The sequence below is a fragment of the Gracilinanus agilis genome, chromosome 2 (genome assembly GCF_016433145.1).
Source record: "Gracilinanus agilis isolate LMUSP501 chromosome 2, AgileGrace, whole genome shotgun sequence".
Classification (NCBI taxonomy): domain Eukaryota; kingdom Metazoa; phylum Chordata; class Mammalia; order Didelphimorphia; family Didelphidae; genus Gracilinanus; species Gracilinanus agilis.
In genome coordinates, this window is record NC_058131.1 from 677,915,673 (window position 1) to 677,943,593 (window position 27,921).

Consider the following 27,921-nt stretch of genomic DNA (forward strand, 5'->3'; position numbering starts at 1 on the left):
TTCTACTGAGGAGGACTCCTTTAGAAGACCCAGCTGAGATACCATCTGTAGTCTTTTTTTCCCTTTTCTAAACCCTTATCTTTCATCTTAGAATCAATATCAAGGCAGAAGAGTGGTAAGGGCTAAACAATGGGGCTTTAAGTGACGCACCATAGCTAGGAAGTGGCTGAGACCAGATTTGAACCTAGGTCCTCCCATTTCTAGACTTGGTTCTCCATCCACTGGGTCCCCTAGCTGCCTCCTCTACTGTTAAGAGTCTGGAGGAGTGGGTCAGAGTTTGCATTCTGACTCTTATTCACTGTGAGATCTTGGGCTAATTAGATGACCTTGCTTTGCTTCAGCTTCCTCAGCTGTAAAAATGTTATGTCATGTAAGTGACATAACATATGATGATGATGATGATGATGATGATGATGATGATGATAGCTAGAATTTATGGAATATGCTGACATTTGGGAAGCATCTTAAATACTATCTCATTTGATCCTCAAAACATTCTGTAAAGAATTGTGCTATTATTATCCCTCTTTTAAAGAGGAGACTGAGGCTGAGATAGACAGAGGGACTTGTCCAGGGACACACAGCTACTAAGAGCCTGAGGCAGGGAAGACTTGGAACTCCCAAGTCCATAAGGGCCACCGAGGTGCCCACCTGCTGGTGTAGTTATGGGAGGGACATTTGGCAAACCTTAAAGTACTCCAAGGACGTACAAGTACTGCTTGAGGATCGAGGTCCCTGGATTCAGAAGGCGTCCTCGAACGGTGCAAGAGACAGCGTTAGCCACATGATACCCTCTTCCTCTCCCCCCGCGCCATCTTACCCTCCCTACCTAGCTCCACCAAGGTACGGCTGCCATTGTTGGACTCATCTGTGGAGTGCGATTTAGAGATTGGGGCTGGGTTTGTTGGGCCGTGGTGGGGATTCGGCTTCACAGCTTGGTTCGCTCCAGAGGTGCTGGCCCCAGTTTGCTTGAAGACCTTATTGGCCTTGTGTCTTCCATTTTCCCCATATTCCTTCTTGATCACCTTCCTCGAGATGGGCTTATTGGCATGGACAGATTTTCTCTTTCTCGATGGGGCAGTAGGACGTGGCTAGATAAGGGAAGGAAGGGTACAGAGACTCATGTTTGAGTCAAATGGATGGGCTCCCGAGATGAGGAGAAGGGGGAAAAGAGAGAGGAAGGGATAGGACTGAGTGGACAGAAGCCTGGGCCAGGAGGCAGGGACCTCCCCTCTTTGGTCTCTGCTGTTTTCCCTATTCCAGGATTGATTTCCTACTATTTCTTTTCCTTTCTTTTATCCAAATCCTGCTCATTCTTAAGTGGCCGGCTTCCTCCAGGAAGTTTTCCCTGACCATCCCAGCCTTTTGGGGTCTCTTTCTTCTCTGAGGTCCTGTAGCCCTAGAAGGCACTCAGCCTTCAGAACTTCCTCTGGCCCCAGTCCCAAAACCAGGCTACTGCTCACTTCCATGGACCACACGATTCAAGAACCTGAGGGGTGAGGGATGAACATGGGAAGTTTTTGGAGTGGGAGAGATTCTCATGGAGGGATGGACAGGAAGGCTTACTGGTTCAGTTTTATTGTCTCCAATGTGTCCTGGCTTCTGCAACTTCTTCTCATCTTGCTGTAAAATCAGGAAAAAAGGGCAAAAATAGTTATGAAACACCTTCACCCAGGCAACACTCTAGATTCTTGTGGGGAGACAGAGGACATGGTAATATGACCTAATGGAAAGGGTATGGCGCTGGCAATCAGCAAATACCATTTCTACAGTATATCTATAGTATTTCTATATCACAAATCTTGTTAGAGAAGTAGTGCATTAATTATTATCCCCATTGAACAGAGGAGAAAACCCAGTCTCTGGGAAGTGAATGAATCACACAGCTAGTTAAGGCACTGCAGTGGCATTTGAACTCAGGTCTTTTCCATCCCAATCCCACTCCTCTCTCCACTATGAGACACTACCTTGCTCTATGAGACATTACCCTTTTGGCAACATTACAGATGATCTTCACCAGGGGCTCTTGTTATCTCATCTCTGGCAGGACAGTACAGGTCTGGACTTGGTTGGGGGTTCAAATCTGGACTCTGCCACTTGAGCAAAGTGAAATGAGGGTGTTCTACCCAAGAGGCTTCCAGCCCTTTCTCCCTCAGCCTACTGGCCTCTCTAGCTTCCTTTAAGTCCCAGCTAAAATCTCACCTTCTATAGGAGACCCTTCCTAATTCCTCTGAATTCAGTGCCATTGAATATTCCCATTTTTATTCCATCTACAACTCGTCTAGTTGTTTGCATGCTGTCTTCTCTGCTATACTGTAAGTTCCCCAAGGGCAGGAACAGATTTTTACTTTTCTGAGTATCCTCAGTGCTTCCCACAGGACTTGGCCTTTGGCAGGAGCTTAATAAAAACGTATTAGCTACTAACATTTTCTGAATTGACAATGCAGGCTGTGGCTATCAGACAGCCAAGATCCACTCTCTGAAGAGGGAAGGGAGTGACATCTTTGTCCCTATAGGTCAGACTTATTCAAGATTCCTTCTGGGCTTAGCCTCTGTGATCCCAATCTTCTGATCCTACCTTTGGATTTGGGGTCTAGTGCTTGCTTTGCTTTTATTTGGAATTCTCCTCCCAATAACAAAACAAAACTGTTCTCTGCTTGTGTGTGTATAGAGATGAATACATACATACATATATAGGGGGTATGTTTGTGAGACAGAGAGAAGAGAGAGACAGACACACACACACAGAGAAAGGCAGAGATGGGTATAGAGAGAAACAGAGAGGGAAAGAGAGACAGACAGAGACAGAGAGACAGGGAAAGACAGAGATATAGAGAGAGAGGGAGAGAGAGACAGAGAAAGAGGGAGAGGGAGACAGAGAGAGAGGGAGAGAGAGAGAGAGAGAGAGAAACAGAGAGGGAGAGAGAAAGACAGAGAGAGAGAGAGAGAGAGAGAGAGAGAGAGAGAGAGAGATAGAGAGACAGAGAGAGAAAGACAGAGAGAGAGGGAGAGAAAGACAGAGAGAGGGAGAGACAGAGAGAGGGAGAGACAGAGAAAAGAGAGGGAGAGAGAGACAGAGACAGAAACAGAAACAGAGACAGAGAAACTGAGATTAATGATCCAGAAAATTTAATTACAGAATCAAACTGACTGAAACAGAGGATCATGTAATAAGCAAAGAAGTTAAGATGAAAGGAGTGTGTGTGTGTGTGGGGGGGTGTTGTATGGAGCATGGCAAGCAAGAGCCAGGCTACCATGTTTCCTAATTGAACTGCAGTAGAAGATCTCTAACAATAAATTAGGTTGAATTTTGTCTATGCTGTTCAGGTTAGAATTTGATTATATCTCCAGAATATTATTGTTCTGTTTTTAAATTTTTTTAAATTTTTTTAAATTCAAAACCCTTACCTTGCATCCTCGAATCAATACTACATATTGATTCCAAGGCAGAAAGAGTGGTAAGGGCTAGGCAATGGGAGTTAAGTGACTTGCTCAGGGTCACCCAGCTAGGAAGTGTCTGAGGCCAGATTTGAAGCCAGGCCCTCCTGACTCTATCCTCTGAGTCCCCTAGCTGCCCCTATAATGATCACTTATAAGTAATAGGATTTGTATTATTATATTATATGACATAATATATTACATCATAGTATATGGTATATTATATCATATTCTATTCTATCATATCATATATTACGATATATTAATAGGATCATAGATCATGAAGGGAATGGGACCTCCGTGGTCACCAAATCCACCCCACTCAAGGTTTAGAATTTTACCCAAGATCACAGAAGTTCATGAACTTTCATGATGAACTCACAAATTCCTTTCTCTGATCACAATCTGTTCTGCTTTTCCCTTTGCCTTACATCCCCAAACCCTGTTTTTTGTCCTGCTGATCTTGGGCAAGCCCCTTGCCTTCTCTTGGCCCCCAGTTTCAACTTGGTCAGGAAGTGTATTGAGTGAGATGGTTTCTCAGGTCCTTTCTAGCTAAAACTGTCTGTGAATATAAGTTGCCCCTTGGTTGATTGTAAGAGAGGCTAACCACCAAGAGCACTGCTATTTATTCAACATTTAAGCCCAGAAGAAGATGGGCTATTCTTTGATCTGGATCTGTGATTGGCTTAGAGACCTCCTTCCCTTTACTCTCTTTTATTTATAAGATGTAATAGAGCTGGAAGATGAATCACAATAATACAGATGAAAGGTTTGTGGGTACATGGAAATCAATGTGTTTGCTGCTCTTTCACTGATGTAGGGAGCAATCAGGGAGAAAATGCCACTAACCCCAGTTGCCTATCCCTCACCACTCTTCTGCCTTAGATTTGATACTAGGACAGAAGGTAAGGGTCTAAAATGAAAACAAACAGATAAAATATTTGGCTTAAAGAGGAAACCAGAAGGAAACTAAGATTTATAAGTCTTTGTTTTCAGTTCCATGTCCTTTTTGCAATGAAGTGTGGCTGGGCTTATGTTCAGTTTTCTCTTCCCCTCACCAGGAGGCAAATATTTGGGAAAAAATGTATTTGGATTTCATTTTTAAATAAAGAAAAATTCTAATTTTAAGACTACCAGTCTCCATTCCTCTCAACTCTCCCACCTAGGTCTTAAGGACCATCTTACCGAATCGCTGTCTGAAATTTCTGTGGTGAAGGTGGTGGGCTCCATGGGCTCCTCCTTCTTGCCAGTTTTTTCAATTTTAGCAGCTTCAGGGTCTGTGGAAGAAGGGACACCCGATCAATCTTCTAAAGATGCCCCAAGGCTCCCACAGGTGGCGGTAATGCCTCCCACCATTCAGGCGAGTCTAAACCCTCATCCAGTTACCAAACTGCCAGCGCCCCCAAAGAAGGTGCTCACACTGAAAAAGCTGTGAAGCATCCTCCATGGAGGGCTCTTACGGGTCTGCTTGTTTCTCTAGGACAAACAGTGACAACTGGGAGGAAGTATTGTAGGTCTTAGGTTTGAGTTCAGATTCTGACATTAATGAGTTGGACAGCTCCAACTGTGGTTGGTTGGTTTGTTTTTCTCATAAGAATCCAAAATCTGTCTCCCTGGATGTTCCATCTACTGCTTTTTGTAAGGCTAATCCCTCCATTTCAAGCAAAGACTTGGACAGTATCATACTCCACTTTCTCTCTCCCAAGTCATCTTTTTTTTTTTTTTTTTTAACTCTTACCTTCCATCTTAGAATCAATACTGTGTATTGGTTCCAAGGCAGAAGAGTGGTAAGGACTGGTTGCCTCCCCTCAAGTCTTCTTTCTAAACACTTCCAGTTTTTTCCTTATGGATTGCCTCATTACTATTTATCTGGGATGCTTCAGATTTCCTTTACCTTTCTCCTTGGTGACTCTTGTATACAGAGCCTGGAGTTTGGCTTTGCAGTCTGCAAACTCTTCCACCTTGGCTGCAGCCTGAAGGTTCAGAGGCTTCTCCTTGCTGAAGTGCTCCAGAGCTTCCCGGATGAAGTTATGCATCTCCAGGAACTCCTGGTCTGAGGCATAATGCTGCAATTTTTCCACCAACACCTCGCCATTTTGTATGCGCTGAAGCATGCTGTTCAGGTACCTAAGCTTTGCCGACATCTGCTCGTGGTTCTGTTGGTACTGATTCTCCACAGTCTCTAGAAGCTCCTTCTCCTTGGCTTGGATCTGCTCCACCATGACCTTTACCTGAGATTGGATCAGCTCCTCAGTCTCCTTCTTCACCTGTTCCAGGTGGCTGACGGCTGACTGAATCTTATCATGGGCATCATTGAAGACCTGCTCTTGGGTCTTCAGGTTTGATGTGATCTTCACCAGCTCCTCTTGTCGCTGTTGGATCTCAGAGCTGATGGCACAGTACTGATCCTTGTGGCTGCTGTCCAAGAGGGCACAGGTGCAGCAAATGGGCTTGGCACACCCTCGGCAGTAGATGCTATGGAAATTTTAAAAAATCAGGTCAGTGTACTTGAGTCTGAGAACCTTTGACATGGAACTGGAAGACCTGAGTCTGAGTTCCCATTCTGCCACTTATTGTATGACTTCTATTCAATAAATCATAATATTATAGGTCACCTACTCTGACCCTCTAACCAGAAGCATAAATCTTTATCTCTGGCATCTCAAATAAATGGTTATGCCATTTCTGATGGCAGATCTACTGTCATATGGAACTCATTACTTACTAAAGTAGCTCATTCCATTTTTATGGATTTTTTCATCTCTAAATGGAAGCAGAGAATACCTGACCTATCTAATCTCAAAAGTTGGATTCTGTTTGCTTTTGGTGGGATCGCATCAAGAAAATGGATCTAAAGTGCTTTACTATAGCCAAGCCCTCTATAGATGTAAACTGATTAATTTTGGCATCCAATGATTCAGCATGAATGTGGAAATTGCTAATGTGGTGCCCCAAGGATCTATGCTTTGTGATCTATCTATCTATCTATCTATCTATCTATCTATCTATCTATCTATCTATCTGTCTGNATCTATCTATCTATCTATCTATCTATCTATCTATCTATCTATCTATCTATCTATCTGTCTGTCTGTCTGTCTGTCTGTCTATCTATCTATTTATCTATCTATCTATGCCACCAAGATGGGAGATATAGGTAAGATTATGGGTGAGAGTCATGATTCAAAAAAATCTTGAAAGGCTAGAACAGTAAGTTCAACCTGATCAAATGAAATTCAACAAGTCTAAGAATAAAGTCTTACATTTGGGCTGAAAAAAAAATCAGCTTCAAGATGTGGGGGAAGGAGACAAGGTTAACAGTTTGTCTGAGAAAACTTCAGGGATCTTAATGAACTTGCAAGCTTCAATATGAATCAAGAGTAGGATCTGACAACCAAGATGAGTGCAATCTCAGGCTGGCTTCCAGGAATTTGAGGGTGAAAGTCTCACTGGACCGTGCCCCAGTCAGATCAAATCTGGAACCTTCTGTTTAATGCTGGACCTTAAGTTTTATGAATGACACTGATAAGCCAGGGACGGAACAGAGAAGGGAAACAAGAAGATGAAAGGCCTATCATGCCATGTACCATATGAGGTGTGGTACAGGAATTTGGGGACCCAAGATTTAGGGTGAGAAAAAAGCAGTATAGAGTCAAGATAGGTTAGGGCAATGGCAAAACGGTAGTAAAAATGGAAGAGAAAGAGAGAGAGATTCCTGGTCTGAGAAGTGGATTCATGTCTTTTCTGAAAGAAGTACCTTGGATCTAATAGACCCTGAAAACAACCATGAAATGGTAGGAAGATCACAGGAACATGAGCATTAGCACGGGAAGGAATATGATAAATCAGCTAGTCCAACTAAGAAATTTGGTCCAAAAGAGTGGGAAATGAATGTCCCACTGTCATACAATGAATTGCTTAGAATTGGGATTAGAACCCAGGTCTGATTTGCTCTCTGGTAGTCATAAAATTATACTTGAGTTTTCTCAAAATTGGTAACCTAAGGGAAGAAATGGCTTCATTTAGGAGTGGTACACTCACTATATAACAATAGCAGGTCATACAATCCAACTGTGTTTTTAAAAAGTATGTAATACTCCCTTTCTTAAAAAATCAGGTGGCTGGGATATGTGTGATCATCCACTCTGGGGCAGAGAGATACTGACCTGACTCACATCATATGTCTCCACTAAAATAAGGCAAAGGGGAGACAAAGAGAGAGGAGAGATGCTCCAGTATTCTCTAGGAGGAAACCTGCTCTAATTTAGTGGGGAGGAGATGGAAGGAGTGGACCGATGTAGGAAGAAATTTTCTCATAATCAGACTTGTACCAAAGTGGAGTGGGGCTCTATGAGAGGAAGCGAATGCCCTGTCCTTGGACAGCCAGGGGCACATTGGGGTTCAGACAGAGGCCAACCAACATATTGCCTTAGGTCTCCCTCAGCTCTGAGAGGAAGAAGCCTGTTCTACAAAGGCAGCATAGAGCTCAGAAGGCAGACTAGTTTGGGAATAGAGAATCAAATGAAATGAATTCAAAATGCAGATCTCACTAATTTAGTTAGGAGCAAAGTCATGTTAAGGATGATAAGAAACGCTGGGATTTTGACTATTCTGTTTTAAAGATAGGTATAGGATGGGCCAGGAAAATGGGCTGCCATCTGCATCCTAGGAAAGAACTCTCCAATCATGAAGGAGTAAAACTGATGAGAGAATAGGCTAAGATGGAGACAGCCAAGGTGAAATTATCATAGTTAAGAACAGATGCAGTGTGGGCATTTTCATATTTACAAGGTTTGGGGTTCTCTGCGCTATGTTCTTTAAACCTATTTTTGCTTAATGAACAAATTCAGTTTGTTTTAGTCCATCCATCTATCCATCTCTCTCTCTCCATCTCTCCATCCACCCATCTATCTATCTGCTATTTTCTATCTATCTATCTATCTATCTATCTATCCATCTATCCATCTGCTATCTTCCTACCAACTTATCATCTATTTATTTACTTTTAAAAAACTCTTCCCTTTCCTCTTAGAATCAATACTACAGGGGGCAACTGGGTAGCTCAGTGGATTGAGAGCCAGGCCTAGAGATGGGAGGTCCTAGGTTCAAATCTGGCCTCCGACATGTCCCAGCTATGTGACCCTGGGCAAGTCACTTGACCCCCATTGCCCACCCTTACCACTCTTCCACCTATGAGATAAAACACAGAAGTTAAGGATTTAAAATTTAAAAAAAAGAATCAATACTACACATTGATTCCAAAGCAGAAGAGTGATAAGGGTTAGGTAGGTGGGGATTAAGTGACTTGCCCAGGGTCACACAAGAAGTCTCTGAGAACTTCCATCTGTAGACCTGGCTCTCAATCCATTGGTCTATAGACCTGGCTGCCTCACCCCATCATCTATTTATTTACCTATTTATTTACCAATTTATTTATTTGTTTGTTTGCTTATTTGTTTATTTATTTATTAAGTACCCATCTATCTACCTACTTCTCTTTCAGCTAATATCTATTTATATATCTATCATGTATCTATTTACCTAATTATAATCTACTGATTGATCTACCCATATCTTTCAGTCCCTATCTACTCACTTATCCGCCATTATCTATAATTACCTATTGACTGTTCCAGATATATAATTTATCATCTATCTATCCATTTATCTATAACCTATTCATCTATGCTATCATCAATCTACCTATGTATTTCTACTTATTAATCATCAGTCTATCCTACCTACCAACTGATCAGTTTGCCCATCTATTAGCCTACCCATCTCCTTTTTCCAATCTATCCAAGTATCTATCTATCTGTCCATTTACCTGTCTATCATCTACCACATCCTCTCTAATTTTTTATTAGGTGTTGAGAGGCCCCTCATTTCTTAGAAGCAGAGAGCAAACTCTGACAGGTTCTGCCCTATGAGAAAGGCTTTGAGTATGGTCCCAGTGACAGATTAATCTGTTCTGTAGGGACCAGTCCAGGCTGGCTGCTTAGTTATCAATTCTTTAGCCAGGGTGACCTGTGAACCAAAAAAAGCACAAAGGGTCCTCCAGCCTTATGTGGCTGGCTGCCATGTGCTTCTGCATGTAGAGTGGCATTGCTAAGGGTCATACAGTTTTCAGACTGTCTAGAAATATTAACTTAGTAGCAGCTCCTGACCTGACCACATACCGCTCCTGGAGTTCAATCACATTCACCTCAGCATTCCTATTATACCTGAAAAAAGAAGACCAAAGGAAAGCACCATTCAATGCCAGGAGGCTCATGAAGACTCTTCATGGAGAGGCAAATAAAGAAGGTGGTGCAATTGGTTTTATTATGCATCCAAGGACAATAAGAAATAGCATTTCACAGGACATCTGGTTATGGAAAATGTGTGGTATGCATTTGTAAGACCTCCATGAAGATAACTGCAGATTATCAACCAACATCTACTATAGAGCATGGAGAAATAGAGAAATTCTATGAAGAATTTGTTAAGACCCTATAAATTAAATGTATATATGTGTGTGTGTGTGTGTGTTTGTGTGTGTATACACACACACATATATACGTGACAACTCATCCATAATAATGAAAAGATAGGCAAAAGGGAGAATGGTGGGAAAATATATATGAGAACAAGTTTTGGGAGTAAGAAACAAGAGTGGTCTAAACATTAGAAACAATTCAGAAGTTTGACAATACTTTTTGTAAATAATTTTTTTGAAAAAGCTTGGTCCCAAGGAAGAGACATCTTCTGACTCTAAGCCCATTTAACCTATATTCCTTTGCACAGGTGGGGAGAATCCATGGGTGTGGAACATTGCATTTGCCAAGTTTCTTCAATGTATTGAGTAGTAAATTGTATGTATTTCCCCCCTCTTATTGTTTTTAAAAATTATTCGTTAGAAGAGATGAATCTCTGGTTGAGAAAGGTATAAAATATAGGGGGGAAATCTAAACTCTGGAAAAACAAAACATCAATAAAATATTTTAAATTAAAATTATTTTTATTGATATCTTTTGCATTTATATCACCTATATTTCCCAATTTTTCTTCTCCCTCTGCCCTCTAAGAGAGCTATTCTTTAAAACAAAGATTTTTAAAATGGGGGCAACCAATTAATTAAAAGCAACCAACATCCCTTTGTTTTCTATCTTTGTAACAGCTCTAAGAAAGAAGGGCAAGGGCTAAGCAAATGAGATTACGTGACTAGCCCAGTCACATAGCTAGGAAATAATTAAAGCCAAATTTGAACCCAGGTCCTCCTGACTCCAGGCCTGGCACTCTATCCACTAAGATATCTAGCTGCCCCTTTCCTATCACTTCTTTGGGACCATGCTGGGTCATTATGATGTCACAATATCCAGTTTCTATTGTTTAATTATTATTCTTTTCATTTACATTGTTGAAATTATTGTATATACTGTTTTCCTGGTTTGACTTATTTTACTTTGTATCAGTTCATATAGGTCTTTTCATGTTTCTCTTGTATTTATCACATTTATCACTTCTTACAAACATTAATATTGTATTGCATTCATTTACCACAATTTGTTTAGCCATTCTCGAATCCATAGACACTTACTTTTTTTCTAGCTCTTCGCTACAACAAAATGTGCTATCATAAATGTTTGAGCTGTATATAGAGCTTTCAGGGATCTTTCCTTCATTCTTGATCTCCCTGGGCCATATTCCTAACATTGGAATTTCTAAGTCAAAAGGCACGGATACTTTAGCCACTTGCCTCACATAATTTCAAACTGGTTTCCAGAATTGATGTATCATGAATATTTTCTTCAAGAAGAGAGATGGGAAACAGGTAGTTCTAGATGTATCCAAGTATAAAATAACATAAAAATGAAAATAATTATATTTTAGATGCCATAAATGATGAGCTATTGATGAATTGTATCTGTGTCAGCTGCCTATGTAGAAACAGAGCAATGACATGCTAACATAAAGATAAAAATGAGCAGATTTGGACTGCAATAGAGGTAATTAGACCTAGTTTGTTAAGTTTGAAAAATTGGGAAATGGATAAAAGAGCCAATATCACCATAGACAAGAAAGGTTCTTGATATGGAATCTTTGAACTTTTAAAAAATATTTTTATAACTGCATTTCAATTTAATTGGTTTCCTTTGAAAAATAAGAAATGATATTAAAGAAAACAAAGATGGAAAGAACCGTTGGAATGAAGTAGAAATAGACAATGGACATCCAAGCAGGAAGCAACACAATTTGGGGGCACAGAGTGATTAATTTACAAAATATCTGAAAAAGGGGAAGATATTAAAAGCTTGAACCCTGCTGTTACCCCAAAGATGAAAATGAAGAGAATATAAATAACTACTAGTTTACATGCCTCCTTTTCCATGTCTACAAAATTCATATGAGAATAATATATGCATGATATTGAGGGTATTTTTTAATGCTATATAAGAAGGGAACAGGCTGGTTTTAGAAATGATATTCTGTAGAAGATCACATTTTGACAATTACAAATTTGAAAGATATAATAAATCTAAGTTAGAGAATTCAAGAGAATTCTACTTATTGATTATGAAAAAACATTTGCTTTAACAGAGCAAAATGCTACTTTAAAGTCTTTCTTTCCTCTAACAAGGTGAAGCCCATGTACATATCAAAACTAATTTATTGTTTATAGAAGAATAATTCCTCAACAGATTCACAGAGATGATTTCACTTGAAGACTCTCTTAATAGATTAAAGTGAGATGTCGGATATGGAGGTGTGCTCACCCTCATCCAAAGGTCACAGAAGGTAGCCTGACTGGAGTTTGAAAAAGGAGAGAATCCTAGACGTGGAGATATCTTCCAGAGGTTCCTGTTCTCAGACTGCATTGAGCAGATTAAATGAAGTCCCAGAACACAGGGAAACCTTCTAAATGAGGTCCATAGTCACCCAACATTGTTCAACCCAACTAATGGCATTGGAAAAAATCAAGGGAGTAAAGAATGTCCATTATCCATATCATAGTATCCAGTTGGATGGACAAGTCAAACAACTGGTCATTATACATGTCACACATATTTAAGATACAGATTGTTCATGGGAAAGGAACTGAGTAATATAAGTGATGAGCAGGATGAAGAAAGTGGGCAGGACTGATTGGAAAATTGCTTTTAATGACCCCAAGTTTCTCCTTTAAACAAAGGCCCATATTTTCAACAATAATCTTCCAGTGACGTTGTATACATCACTGGAGAGATGTATGACTGGTTGTTCACATGGCATAAGCAAGGAGTAACCATTGTAGAAGTGGTTTATTCCATGGACATCCAAGAAATGTCAAAAGCATATTGAATAGATCCCCTTGGAAGAATTTATGGGAGGACATGGACAAGAGTTGTACAAGCAGTAAGGGAATGGATGGTTTGATGTCTGCATCTCTGGAAGAGGTACCTACATTGATGAGATCATGCAAGACATCTCCAAATGTTGATGTCTTCCAATACCAAGTAGTTTTCCCAATACTAAAAAATGTCCTTCCTAGTGCCTTATACACAGTAGGTGTTTAATAAATGTTTGCTGAATTTAACTGAATGAACAAAACAGGTATTATGCAGTGGGAATACCAGTTTTGCTTTAAGAAGATCTTGTTTTATACCCCAGTTATTGGATGTTGCATCAAGTTGTTTCTCATGTCCCAGTCCTCATTTCCTCGTCACATTTTAAAAACAAGATAAAAACACTTGCAGGTTGCTGTGAGGATAAAAGAGACTGGCTATAAAATGCTTAAGCACTTATTTGAATGGAAAGAGGAAAGGAGCAAGAAATACAAAGAAAGGTAATGTTGAAAAACTTAAGAATTCTGATCCACACAGTGATCAATGATGACTTGAGAGAACTGATGGTTCAGGATGCTTCTTATCTCTTGGTAGAAAGTTGGGAGACTATATGTGTAGAATATGGTATGCTTTTTAGGTATCGTCAAGATGTAGATTGGTTTTTGCTCAACTGTATTTGTCATGGTGAAACACAGAGGATAGAGCAAGTTGGGAAGACTCATCTCAAGCATTTACTAGCTGTGTGACCCTGGGCAAGTCACTTAACCCTATTTGTCCCAGTTTCCTCATCTGTAAAGTGAGCTGGAAAAGGAAATGGCAAACCACTTGAGTATTTTTGCCAAGAAAACTCCAAATGGGGTCATGAAAAATCAGATATGACAAAAAGACTGAACAACATCATTCTGCTCTGATTTTATGAAAGAAGGTAGGGTTTTAAAAAATTAGAAGTAGAACAAAGTAGATAACAAAGTATTTAGAGATAAGAACATAAGCTAGAGTAAATGAAAAAAGTAAAATACGATATATTTTTTTAACATTTATTAATAATCATTTTACGATATATTTTTAATGATGATTTTTGAGCATTGTAAAAGAAAAGCTGTAGAGCTAACATGGGTTCACTTGGTGTGGTGGCAGAAATACTGAATTTGGAACCAGAGGAAAAGTTCAAAATGCACCCCCCTTCTAATTTACCTCACTTAACCATTTGCCTCAGTTTCCACAACTGAAGAATAATATATTCTTCAACAAGAATAAAAACGGTGAGGATCAAATGGGATAATATTTATAAAATATGCTTAGTGTAATGTCTGGCTCAAAGTCAGGACTATATACATGTTGTTGTTGTTGTTGTTGTTGTTGTTGTTATTATTATTATTATTATTATTATTATTATTATTATTCTAGCAGCCAGGGAAACTAATGCCATAGGTTAAAGTACAACACCTAAAACAAGAATCCCAGAATCTTGACATTAGAAGGGGGTTCAGAGGCTATCTAAGGCCAACCTGTAATTGAACAAGAATCTTTTTTTTTAACTCTCTTGGAATCAATACTAAGCATGGGTTCCAAGGCAAAAGAATGGTACAGGTTAGACAATTGGAGTTCAGTGACATGCCCAAGGTCACACAGCTAGTGGTCTGAAGCCAGATTTGAATCTTGGTCCTCCTGACTCCATGTCTGGCACTCTATCTACTGTGTAACTTGTTGCCCCTAATTTTTTAGTTTTAAAGAATGGGGATTAGTAAGAAACGAGGAAACAGACTCAGAGAATAGTGATTTGCCCCTATTTGTCTCACCAGTAAATCTGGCAACAAATATTTATTATGCTCCACTATGTGCTGGGCACTGTGCTAAGTGTTAGAGATATAAAGAAAGGTGAAAGAGAGTGCCTGCCTTCCTGAATCTCACAGTCTCCCCAGTTTTTCCTGACTCCAAGTCAGATACCCCAAGAAAGCATGTTTTTCTCATCTCTAGAATCCTTTAACAGGCTTATGAAGCCAATGGCCTTCTTCTCAGAATAATGCTTATATATACATAAAATAGATCAGGGTATAATGGAAATGAATTATATTAAAATAAAGTTATGAAAATATTTTTTTTTAAAAATCAACAAGTTCACCAACCTTCTGCATTATATCATGCTGAGGGATGCCAAGCATTACCAGATTCAAATATATTACCAAAAAAGTAACACCATCAAAACATTTTGGTGCTGGTTACAAAATAGGAAAGTATATTTAAAAGAAACAGATGAGAAAAATACATGGGGGTAAAGATAGATTAGAAAAAGATTAATAAAGAACAAATTTGTTTCAGAACAAAATTGTTCCACTTGGCCCCTGAGTGCAGAAACAGGAGTAATGAATACCAGTTTCCAAAGAAGCAAATTTAGCTTTGATTCTAGGCAGCAAGAAGACTTTCTAAGAATTAGAACTATCCCTATGGCCACTTTGATAGGTGATAGGTCCCCATTCCATGAGGCTCTTCATCACTCTCTGGACCACTTGTGAGCGATGTTATATGGGATTCCTCTTGTGTAGGGTGGCTTCTGAGGCCCCTTCTAATTCTCAAATTCTATGATTCTGTGAAATGCAAACACAAACTAGTGGGAAAATGTCCCTCTATTTAAAAGAACTGTTGGGAAAATTGGAAAGTAGTTTGGCATAAAGTAGTTTTAGACAGACCCTTATGTGTCTTATGTGTAATGTTAAAAAATTAGAGGGAGGAAGGAGATGCCTCTCAAATCTCTTTTTATAAGGAAAATTCATAATCAATGAATAATGAAGACTACAAAGGACTGGATAGGCAATTTTGATTATATAAAATTAAAAAGTCTGAACATGAATGCAATAAGTACAACTAAAAGAAGAAAAAAATCATCCATTACAGAAAAAAATCTCTGCATTGAGTTATTTTTAAATCCAAATCATATAAGGAATTGATACAAATGCATACCCATATGAAGAAGAGATATTTCCCAAAAGATAAATTGTCAAAGTATACTAATAGTTTTCAGACAAAGACAGGCAATCCATCAGCAACTTTATGAAAAAAGTGCTTCAAATCCCTCTGTCAGGGAAATTTAAAGCCACACTGAGGCTTTCCCTCATCAAATTTGCAAAAATTATATCGAAAAAGTCAGTGCTGGCAGGACTGTGGTAAGTCAGGCCTCTTAATACACTGATGAATGAGTCATGAATTGGTTCCAACTAATGTAGAAAATAATTTGGAATTATGTGAGAAAAAACAACTAAACTATTCATACCCTTTAACCCAGAAAAAGTCCATTAACTGTATTACACAATCGAAAGAAACTGTCAGAAAGATTCACCCAGACACACAAAATATACTTACAGGTGTAGAATGTAACAGACTGTTAGACACGGCTGTTTGTATTACTCAATTGTTTTTTTGTAACACAAGAGAGATCTATGTGAGATCCCTGAGGACAGGGACTGCCATATTTCTATCTGTATACAGCACAAGTGCATACAGCAAGCATATAAGAATTGGTTTTTCATTCATTCATTCAATTAATTAATTAATAGTTAATTGAATAATTGATTTACTCAAGGGGAGTGGGGTTGGTCCCAGAAGGTGGCAGGGCAGTAAAGATCAAAAACATCAATAGAACAATTAAAAAGAATAAAGTAGTTTTAATACACAGACATGGAGCTTTGGGCCTTCTTTATTTCTCAGGGTATATTTGCCAACATAGTTTTCACCATCCTTCATCCTCCCTCCTTTTGCACTGAAGTCACTGGCCACTAAAGGATAAGTTGAATTAGCCTAGAGAGTCTTATTAAGGTCTCTGTGGGATTTACCTCTAGCTTCATCCTCAGCACAAGAGCCCCAACCATCTTTCTGATCATCTTTTTTGTTCTGACTCACCATGATAAGAGATGGCCAATGTCTCAGGAAGGGGTTTTCCTGAAACCTTGGGGCACATATTTTTTTTAAACGTTTACCTTCCCCTCAATGGATTCCAAGGTAGAAGAGCAATCGGGTATAAGCTCGTCCAGGGTCTCACAGCTAGAAAGGGTCTGAGGTCAAATTTGAACCCGGAACCTGCCATCTCCAGGTCTGACTCTCTAGCCATTGAGTCACCTAACTGCCCCCTGCCTTTGGACATATTAGAAAATGAAATCCTTCATCTGCCCCTCCAGAAAGAACCTGACAACCACGCTTCTGTGGTCTCATCCTTTAGAATACGAGTTCTGTGAGGTCAGGGACTGTCTTTTGTCTTGCTTTGTATCCTCGTTGCTTATCACCATGCCTGGAATACAGCAGGCGCTTAATAAATGTTAATTAAATGACTCCTATTTTAATTTAAAAAGTTAATTAAATAACTTCATTTTTAGTGAGAATGTCCAGGCATATCCCTGTTGGACAAGGACCTCCCCTTGATGGGATGAAAAATTCATGTTTTAAGATGGTCTAAAAAGTGTTGAATTATTGGCATCTTCTGTCTTCTGCTCTACTTCTTTACCATATCATCAAAGAACTACAGAGACTGAGGGCTATTTGATAATTTTCTCTGTTCCAGGAGTTACCATAGCCAAAGAATTGGTCATTAAATTGTGATGAGTCTCTTTGCTAGTTTGGTTCCTAGAAAACATATCCAAGGTGTCAATAGCGGTTCCAATAGAATTCTCAGAACTCTGGGAGGGTTCTACTGGGGACACCGTTGACAACACTGGATGTGGGGCCTGACACAGAGGCAGAATTGGAGATTTAGGGTATGAATTCCAGCTCTGCTCCTTATGGCCTGTCTGCCCTTGGCCGAACCTGTCTCCTCAGTGTTCCATCTAAGTTCTCTTTTACCTATAAATCGATGAGACTTTGATCTGGCATTCTCTCCCCAAACTATAAAACTATAAATTAATTTAGCATCTTGTCTCATCTCACAAATTCAAATTATAAAAACCACAGGGATGGGGAGACATGATGATGCTATGTTTCCCCATTTTGAGAAGTTCTCTTCTATTGGGACTCCACATGGCCTGCCAAGGTCATCCAGGCCTATTTGACACCTCAAATGAATCTCTCTCTCTCTCTCTCTCTCTCTCTCTCTCTCTCCCCCCCCCCCTTCTCTCTTCTGTACCTCTTTTTCTTCTCTCTCTCTCCCTCTCCCCTCTCTCTTTCTCTCCTCTCTCTGTCTCCCTCTCTCCCTCTCTCTTTCTCTGTCTCTCTTTATCTCCCTCCATCTCTCTGCCTGTCTGTCTGTCTGTCTGTCTGTCTGTCTGTCTGTCTGTCTGTCTGTCTCTCTCTCTCTCTCTCTCTCTCTCTCTCTCTCCCTTCTCTCTTCTGTACCTCTTTTTCTTCTTTCTCTGTCTCTCTGCCTGTCTGCCTCTCTCTGGGTGTCTCTCTCTGTATCTCTGTCTCTCTCTCTCTCTCTCTCTCTCTCTCTATCTGTCTCTCTCTTTATTTCTTTCTGTCTCTCTGTCTCCCTCTCCCTTTCTCTCTCTGTCTCTCTCTCTCTTCTGTCTCTGTCTCTCTTCTTTCTCCATTTCTCCCTCCCTCCAACTCTCTCTCTCTTTCTTTCTATGTAATACTTTATTTTCAGTTTCAAATTCTCCCTGTCCTTCCTTTCCCTCCATTGAAAAGGAGAGAAAAGAAAACCATTACAGATATGTATAGACACACAAAACAAATTTCCTCATTAGTCACGTTTCAAGTGAAAAAATAGCAAGAAAGAAAAAAAATAGAAGAAAATATGCTTCTTGGAATCCATCAGTTCTCTTTTTGGAAGTGCAGAGCATGTTTCATTCAAATAAGTCTCTTAAGCTCCCAGGATAGTTGTCTATCAACTGGGGAATGGCTGAACAAGTTGTAGTACATTGTGAAATACTATTGTGATATTTATGGATAGACTATTGTATAGTTCTAGCATACTATTGTGCTATAAGAAATGACAAGGAGGAGGATTTCAGAAAAATCTGTAAAGACTTACAAGAACTGATGCAAAATGAAGTAGGCAGAACAAGAAGAACATTGTATGCAGTGAGAGCAATATTTCTTTCTTTTTTTTTTTTTAACCTTTACCTTCCATATTAGAATCAATATTGTGTATTGATTCCAAAGTAAAACAGTGGTAATGGGTAGGCAGTGGGGGATTAAGTGACTTTCCCAGGGTCACCCAGCTAGGAAGTATCCAAGGCCAAATTTGAACTCGGGATCTCCCATCTCTAGACCTGGTCCTCCAACCACTGAGCTACCCAGCTGCCCTCAACAGCAATATTTTTTGATGAACAACTGTGAGTGACCTAGTTATTCTCAGTTAGGCAGTGATCTAAGACAATCCCAGAGATTCATGATGAAAAAATGCCATCAGCCTCCAGAGAAAGAATTGATAGAATCTGAATGCAAACTGAAACATATTATATTTTGTTTTCTTTCTTCTTATTCTTTTTTTACTTGAGATTTCTTCTAAAAATGACTAATATGGAAAAATGCTTTACATGATTATATGTAAAATACATATGTATATATAGATATATAATATACGATGATGTGAGATATATAAATATATGGTTATATGTGAAACATGGATATATTTAACATGCCCGCATTACATGTGTTACATGTTAGACACGTGTGTACATATAAATATATTAGATGTACACATTCTATTTACATATCCTAATATATAAATATACAATTATCTGTAAATATATTTATATGTATACATTACACAATTCTATTATATTACATATACATGTATTATAACATATAATATTACACGCATATAAAATAATTATATATGAATATATTATATGTGAATATATGAATATATTAAATATAATGCATGGAAATATTGCAGAAAATATGTTTCTAAATATATTATATTATATAAAAATATATAGATATATATTATGTTACACATGTATTATATATAGAATATTGTATGTAAATAGTATAAATATATGATTATCTGTGTATATGTATATATTATGCATATTATATTACATTACACATCAAACAGATGTATATAATACATATTCTATACATACGCACATATGTTTACATATAGTACATTATATATAAAATATATAATATATGATGTTTAAAGTGTATGTATATATAAATATATGATATATGTAATTACATAAAATATATGAATATATGTATATTTTGTGTGATATGTACATACACATATGCTATATGTGTGTATATAAATATATGTGATTATGTGTAAAATATATGTGTATGTAAATATATGATTTATGTGTGATTATATATCTATATAAACATATATAAAATATGTGTAAAACCTATCTCAGATTGCTTACCATATCGGGGAGGGGAAAGGGCAAGAAGGAGCGAGGGTCACAAGAAAAGAGAATTTGGACCTCAAAACTTTAAAGAAAATTAATGTTAAAACATTTTTTTACACATAATAGGAAAATATATTTTAAAAATAAAGTCCCTCCTCACTCTTAAAACAAAACGGTGTTCCCGGGCCTCGGTTTTCTTATGTGTAAAATAAGGGAGTGGTTTGGGGCAGATTGAGGCCCGCGGCCTTCTCCTCATTAGCTAGGTGGGCCTCTGACAAATCTCGGGGCCCCGCTGGGCCCCCTTTTCTGGCTTATCCAGTGAGGGGCCGGGGCGGGTGACTTCTGGGTCCTTCCCTCTCTACCACTCGGCTCTGGGACCTCGGCCGGCCCGGGAGGCCTTGGGCTCTTACCTGGTCAGGGATGGAGTCCGGTGGGTGGGGTTGGGACAAAAGAGGTTGTTGGATTTACGGGTACCATCCAGGAAGTCCTTGGCCGTTTCCTTCCTCAGCTCCTCCACGGATCGGGCCTCGTGCTTCACAAACCACTGGTGTGCCTCGAAGCAGCGGGTGCAGATGAGCTGCTCGCACTCGAAGCACCAGAAGTCGGCGGGCTCCCGGCAGCGGTTGCAGGACACCTCGTCCCCTCCCTGGACGATGTTCTGGTAGACAGAGATCCGCCGCTGCAGGCTCTCGAAGAAAAGGTTGTCCATGGAGCGAAGGTTGGTCTCTTGAGGATGGGAGTCTCGGCAGATGGGGCACTGGCCGGCCGGCTCGTGGCTCTCCAAGCACTTGGAGCAGACGGTGTGTAAGCAGGAGAGGAGCTTGGGACATTTGGATTCCAATTTACAGCCGTGACATAGCAGGAAACAGAACTCCTCTCCTATGGCCTGGATGGGGAGACCACGGAGGAGTCACATGAGTGGCAAGAGATCACTGTTCCCCCAAGCCTCAGGGACACCCCCTCAACCAACCAGGATCAGACAGGAGCTCACGGGGACCCTAGAACAGGTACGAGGAAGGTCTGCCGGGGCTCTGTGGTCCAGCCCCGCTGTTGTATTGTGAGGATGAAGCAGAGGACCAATAGGAAAAGTGACCTAAGGTCACATGAAGGTAGGAAGAATCAAAAGTGGGGCTAGAACTCAAGTTCTGTCACTCAGAGACACAGCTTTTTTATGATGATTTGAAATTTTATTTTTAAATTTAATTAAATTAATTAAAATTTAAATTATTATACATATAATTTTATATATTTTATATATACTAAAATTTTAAAAATATATAAAATAAATTAAAATAATTAAATTTAAATTACTTGAAAATGTATGATTACTCGCAAATGATTGAAAATTCCATTTTCAATACCCCCAAAAAAGCCAGCAGAAGGGGATTCTGAAGGAAAGATGGTGAAATTTGGAGCCAGAGGACATTCCCCTACACCCAGGAGGTTAGGATTCCTCATTATTGCTAACCCCTATCTTTCCAACTCTAAAAATTAGACTTCTCTCCTTTTATTTGAGAACTGGAGAGGAACAAGGTGGAATGTTCTAGAATAATGTTCTAGAATAGAAATAAACTCTCTACAGTCTGAAAGGGAATTTGCTTTCCAACAAGGAAAATGATCAAGACCCTACCACTAGGTTCTGGGTTCTTGTCCTTATTGCAGGGGTCTGCTGGAAGTGGCTCAAACCAGCTTCAGTGAATTGCTTGTTAAATGTTCAGCTGAGCATTTTTACTGGAGAAATCAGCCAATGCTACAAATTAGGGCTTGATTTAGTATTTGGTTGATTGCCTAGCCCTAGACTTAAGAAAGTGATTGAGAAAATGTAAATAATGCAGATTAAATTGAAAAGAAGGTTGTGTGGGGTGTGTGTGTGTGTGTGTGTTTGTTAAACATTTACCAGTACATAGCTAGCCCTCCAACACTAACTAGTTGCATACCTGGACACGCCATTTATCTTCCCCCAAACTCAAGTTTCTCAAGTTGAATAATGAGGTGGCTGGAATAGATGATTTGGCCTTTTCTAATGGTCGCTTCAAACTGTGAATCTGTCATTTCCTTTCAGAAATAACAGTAGTAGAAATGAGCCCTCCCTGCTGTGGTTGGGTGAACCTAAGGGAGAGAGGGAACCTATTCTATTGGCTTTTCTAAATCTTCATTCTTCTTGACCTAGTGAGACCATTTGATACTGTGGATCAGGGTTTCTTCCTAAATTCTCTACACTTTCTGGATTTTCCCAACATTGCTTTCTCCCTTTCCTCTCCTCTCTCTCCTCTCTGTCTCACTTTCCTTCTCTTTTTCTCCACCTCTACTTTAACCATTTTTTTTCTTAGCCCCTTTGGCTAGATCATAGACTCATAAATCTTGGATTTGACTCTGGACGGTCCTCCCCCATACACTGTCCTGGACCCTCTTCTATGCAGATGTCTTCCATCTTTCTATAGCCAGCTCCATTCTCTCTTCTGATGTCAGATTCACATCCAGACATGGATGTCCCATAGGTATCTCAAACTTGGTTTCTCCAAAACAAAACCCATCCTTCTTCTCAGCTTCCCTATTTTTGTAGAGTACATCACCATCCTTCTAGGCTTGGCACCATCTTGTACTCTCACTTAATGGCCCAGCCGTAGATGGTCCCTTTCTTTCCCTCACTCAACTATGACCACTCCAGTTCAGTCCTCATCACTTCTAACCTGGACCCCTCTTCTAGTATCCTAATTGATGTGCCAGACTCAAAGAGTCTCCCTTCTCAAATCTCTTCTCTTCCCCATTCCTAACTCAACAAAACAAAACACAAAGGAGCCCTCTAATGTCTCCCTCTTAACTCCAGGATGGCGTAGATGCCTTCCCTACATTTCCTGATATTATTCTATTTTTTAAACTCTTAACTTCCATCTTAGGAGCAATTCTTTGACAGAAGAGCTAGGCAATAAAGGCAAAGTGGCTTGCCTAGGGTCATCCAGTTAGGAAGTATCTGAGGTCATATCTGAACCCAGGTCCTTCCATCTCCAGGCTTCCATCTCTCTATCCACCATGTTACTTAGTTGCCTCTTTCTGACTTATATTACAATTACTCCCAATCCATATACTCTCCATTATAGCCAAGCTGGCTTTCTTGCTGTTTGTTCCATCTAACACTCATTTCCCACCTTGGTGACTTTTGCATAGTCCATCATTTTTACCTCTTGGAATTCTTTATTTCCTTCAAGATTCAGCTCAAGTCCTGGAGTTCCCAAAGCCCCTGCCCCATTCCGCACCAAGGATCCGTTGCATATGTTCTGCACATGCCTATATAGATGTGTGTTGCCTACAGTATGTTCTTCTCCCTCCTTCCCTCCCTCCCTAAGATGAATGCCCAGAGCTGGGGCTGTGCTACTTCTACTTCCAGGGTCTGAAACATTTTTAATAAATAATATTAATATCACATAAAATTATAGAATAAATCTATAAATGGTAATAAATATTAATACTATTTTAATACATGTTTAACAAATGTTTTATGATTGACTGGTTCTGGTACCATAAAGTAACCCATGCCTTGATGCCCTCATAAATTCACAGAAAGATTGCCAGGCTTTTAGAGATCTAATCCAATCCCAACCCCCTCACATGATAGAGGGGAAAACTGAGATACAGAAAAGCTAAGAGACTTGCCCAATGTCACAAAGCTAGAGGAGGACAGATTCAAAATGAAACTCAGCTTTCCTGGCACACTAAACCAAAAACTGACTCTGAAATCTGAAAGCCTAGGTTAGAAATCTCACTTCTGTTTCTCACTGTCTCTGCAGACCCCATGAGAAAAGACCCTGAATCTCTTTGAGCCTCATTTTCTTCAGGTGTAAAATAGTTTAGAGTGGCCAACCTCCTTGGGTCCTCTTACTCCTACATCTATGATCTTGCCATCCCCAGAGCCCTCTACCAGGGTTCCTTCCTTCCTAGTCCCAGTTATTTGCCTTGGGAAGTTGCCTGTGAAGGCAGATGGGGTGGGGGGGAGGAGTGGATAGAGCACTGGACTTGGAGTCAGGAAGATCTGAGTTCAAATCCTGTATCGAACACTTACCAGCTGTGTGACCCTGCAGCAAGTCACTTAATCCTGTCTGCCTTAGCTGTCTCATCTGTAAAACGGGCATGCTAATAAACGCCTCTTTCTCCCGGGGTGATTTTTGAGGCTTCATTAAAATCTTATTGGTAGGGGCAGCTGGGTAGCTCAGTGGATTGAGAGCCAGGCCTAGAGACAGGAGGTCCTGGGTTCAAATCCGGCCTCAGACACTTCCCAGCTGTGTGACTCTGGGCAAGTCATTTGACCCCCATTGCCTACCCTTACCACTCTTCCACCTATAAGTCAATACGCAGAAGTTAAGGGTTTAAAATTTAAAAAAAAAAAAATCTTATTGGTAAAACAGCACAGCGCCTGGCACATAGATGCTATGTACGTGCTAGCGATTTATTATTATTGTTGTTGCTATTAAATGAAATCGTATTTATAAAGCACTCAGCACAGCGCCTGGCATGGATCAAGTGCTTGATCCATTACCTGCTCCCACGTGCCCGGCCCCTCCCTTACCTCCATGGCTCGCACGCGTGAGCCCGTGCTTCCACTGGTGCTGGCTTCGGGCTGGCTGGAGGACACCGGGTCGGTGCGAAAGGACCAGTTAGACGTTGATGCCACAGAAACTAGGATGGGTGGAGAAGGGGACTTCGGAGGCGGAGGCGGGTCCGGAGTCTGGTTGGGCTCAGTGGAGGGAGCAGCCTCTGCCGGTGTGGAAAGCGCCACACGGTTTCGATTCTCGGGGGGTGACCTGGAAGAAGTCAGGCGGAGAGGGTCAGAGGAAGGTGGTATGGGTGGCGCACTGGGGGAGCCTGGCACCTGGGAGGAACGCCCTGTGAGCCCGCCTCCTCGGGAGGCTGGACCTTAGAGCATCACAGAGGAGGAGGGCAGAGAGGGAGGGAGGGAGAGAGAAGAGGTACCAGAGGGAGGGAGTGAAAAGGAGGGAAAGGGAGATGGGAGGAGGGAGAAGGGAGGAGAGGGAAAAAAAGAGGAGGTGAGGGAAGAGGAAAGGGAGGAGGGAGATAAAGAGGAGGAAAGAGATGGGGACGAGGGAAAGGCAAGGAGGAAGAAGAGAGGATGAGGAGGAGAAATAAGGTGAGGAGAGGGAAGAAGAGGAGAGAGGGGGAGAAGGAAGAAGAGAAAGAGGAAAGCAGGGGGAAGGAGATAAGAAAAGGGAAAAGAGGAGGAAGATGAAGAGGAGGAAGGTGAAAAGGAATAGGAAGAGGAGAAGAGGGAAGGGATAAGGCTAGCCCAGTTGGATACCGCAGGAGCTCCTGTACAAGGCAGCCTCGGGGGAGGGAGCTGGCCATTTTCATATCCTAGGGAGAGATGCAGTTCACACTCCATGCAGCCCAAAATGACCAAAGGATAAGAAAGGTGCTGATGCTGATGGAGGAGCCTCGGGTGTCGGGGAAGAGAGGAAAGGAGGGCGCGGGGATACGTGGCCAAGATGGGTACGGAGAGCCAGTGACAGCTGCTGTTGTCAAGCAGCGGAACCCCCCCCCCCCCCCCCCCCCCCACCACCACCAAAACAGGGCGTCAGAGCCGCAGAGCAGTCAGAAAGACACGGCGTCTGAGACATACGCCAGTCTGTTCGGACTGAGAGGGGGGCTAAACCCAGGGGAGGGGGGGGAGTGGAGTGGTGGCTGCGGATTGGGGGGAGACACGAAATGGGATAGAGGGGGATGGGAAGCAAAGGGCAGCCTCACCCCGACTCCTTCTCGTTCTGGGACATCTGGCCTCCTTGGGCTGGACCAACCAGGATGACAGAGCGGTATGCAATTCCGGGTGGCAGCTATCTCCCAAACCCCTTCTCTGAACCTAGAATCCTGTTCCAAAGAGGGAAGAAAAAGGCTTCTGGAGGTGACAGATCCCTGCCCGCCAGGAGCTCCCAGTCTAGCTGGTGAACCGAGACAGAAGGGGAGAGGGGCCGGAGCGCAAGCCTAGGCAGCTTGTATGGTCCTGCTGAAATTGCGGTGCTCTCATCTATCCACCTCCCTTCCCTCTCCCTCGCTCCCTTCCTCCCTTCCCCTCTTTCTCCCTCCCCTTCTGCACATACTCAATTTTACCACCTCTGTACTGGTGCTCAGCTGTCCATTGAACGAGGCCTTCTCCCCCTCCTCAACCTTCAAGATGGAGTCTTCTCTGACCACCACAGCCAACGCTGATCTCTTCCCTCCTCTGAATGTGGGAGATGGAAAGGACTCCCGCCCCGCCCCCACTCCACCCCCACCTCATCCAGAGAGAATCACAAGAGCTGGAAGCATAGTCCAGCCCCCTTGATTTACAGATGAGGAACTGGATGATTAAGAAAGGTTCAGTGACTTGAGGAAAGTCACCCAGCAAGTTAAAGGTAGACTTTGGATTCAATCACTGGTCTACTGATTCCAGCATCCAAGCCCAGTGGAATGTGGATAACAGGGAAAAGGTGTTGGATTTGGAGGCTTCACATCCTATCTCTGTTCCTAACTACCTCCATGATCTTGGGCAAGTCATTTAATTACCCACTTGCCTCTGTTTCCTCATCTTCCAGGTTGGACTAGGTAGATCCTAAGGTCATTTCCAGTCCTAAATTTCTGTCTTCTCTATCTCCTTTTGCACATGGAAGGAATCTATGTCATAGTCCAGTAGTAGTTTTCAGAATCATGTTATTTCTTGATTGAACCAGATTGAGAGATCCCAGGGGGCAAGGATTGGTGGATGCTTTCATTTACTGAACTCCTACTATGTGATAGGTGTTACATCAAGGAATTTATGGGATATAAAATAAGCAAAACCTCATCCCTGCCTTCAAGGAGTATTTATAAGAGGAAGCTTAAGTTCTTTATTCCTTATAAGAAGGCTTCATATTTTTTATCCTTTCAAAAAATGTTTGTTGACTGGCTGCTTATTAATGCCAAGGGTTCATATTGGACTTCAGATAAGCAGCAAAGAGGAAAGACTACTGGTATGAGGTGGATTGATGGTCCAAAATGCTTTCCTGAAGGCTCCTCATAGGAACACAGGAAGGAGCCTTTAACCTTGATGATTCTGAGTTCCAGAGAAGTCACAAAGGCAGTAACACAAGATGGAGGTAGAATTTGAGGATGGTTAGGTTGTTTTGGAAGATCAGGCTTCCTTTGGGGGAAATGACACGTCTTGCCAGCATCCCTTTTAGATATTGTGAGAATGAAAAAGAATTGTCAGATGGGGTTTTACCCAACGTGCTCCCTGCTCACAACCAGAGTCATAGCCAAAGATAATGAATCCTGATCAACATGCAGAGCATTCAGATCTTTAGACACCTGAGAGAACAATACTAGAGTCTGGAAAGCTAGTGATAATGAACTGCCCTTGCAGATGGGAAGCCCAAACAAAAGGCCTTATAAATATTAGCTGTGTGTCCATAGAGAGAATCTATCAGTGCCCAGACCATTATAAGAATGTAAGAGAGCTGTCCATCTAAATTGGTAGAGAAGATAACTCTCTAGGGAGGAAATCATAGATCTGACCCTCCCCAAAAGTTTTATTTCCTTTTGTTTTTAAAGTCACAGTCATTTTCTAGTATACTCCCCTGCCCCCACAACCCTCCTTGTAAAGAAAAATAGTTGAGGAAAACGAACCAGTAAAGTATCATGTAGAATATAATACAATATTCTGTTCTTGTCCAGCCCCATCTCATGAAGTGATTGGGTACTTTATTTAAAAGAAGTTGAACAGGGCAGCTGGGTAGCTCAGTGGAGTGAGAGTCAGGCCTAGAGACAGGAGGTCCTAGGTTCAAACCCGGCCTCAGCCACTTCCCAGCTGTGTGACCCTGGGCAAGTCATTTGACCCCCATTGCCCACCCTGACCACTCTTCCACCTATGAGACAAT

At 41.1% G+C, this 27,921-nt stretch overlaps 1 protein-coding gene across 1 annotated transcript in view; it reads right to left on the reverse strand.

The window, feature by feature from the left end:
- The window catches only part of PML (PML nuclear body scaffold), a 39,354-nt gene extending 13,939 nt beyond the window's left edge, over positions 1-25,415 (reverse strand). Inside the window, exons 1-7 of the mRNA XM_044660258.1 lie at positions 25,340-25,415; positions 24,585-24,826; positions 20,434-20,909; positions 5,333-5,913; positions 4,624-4,715; positions 1,567-1,623; positions 821-1,091 (exon numbers count right to left, since the gene is read on the reverse strand). Of these exons, the coding sequence (XP_044516193.1) occupies positions 821-1,091; positions 1,567-1,623; positions 4,624-4,715; positions 5,333-5,913; positions 20,434-20,909; positions 24,585-24,826; positions 25,340-25,415 (1,795 nt within the window). The remainder of the gene's footprint in view (positions 1-820; positions 1,092-1,566; positions 1,624-4,623; positions 4,716-5,332; positions 5,914-20,433; positions 20,910-24,584; positions 24,827-25,339) is intronic.
- Positions 25,416-27,921: the final 2,506 nt, after the last annotated feature.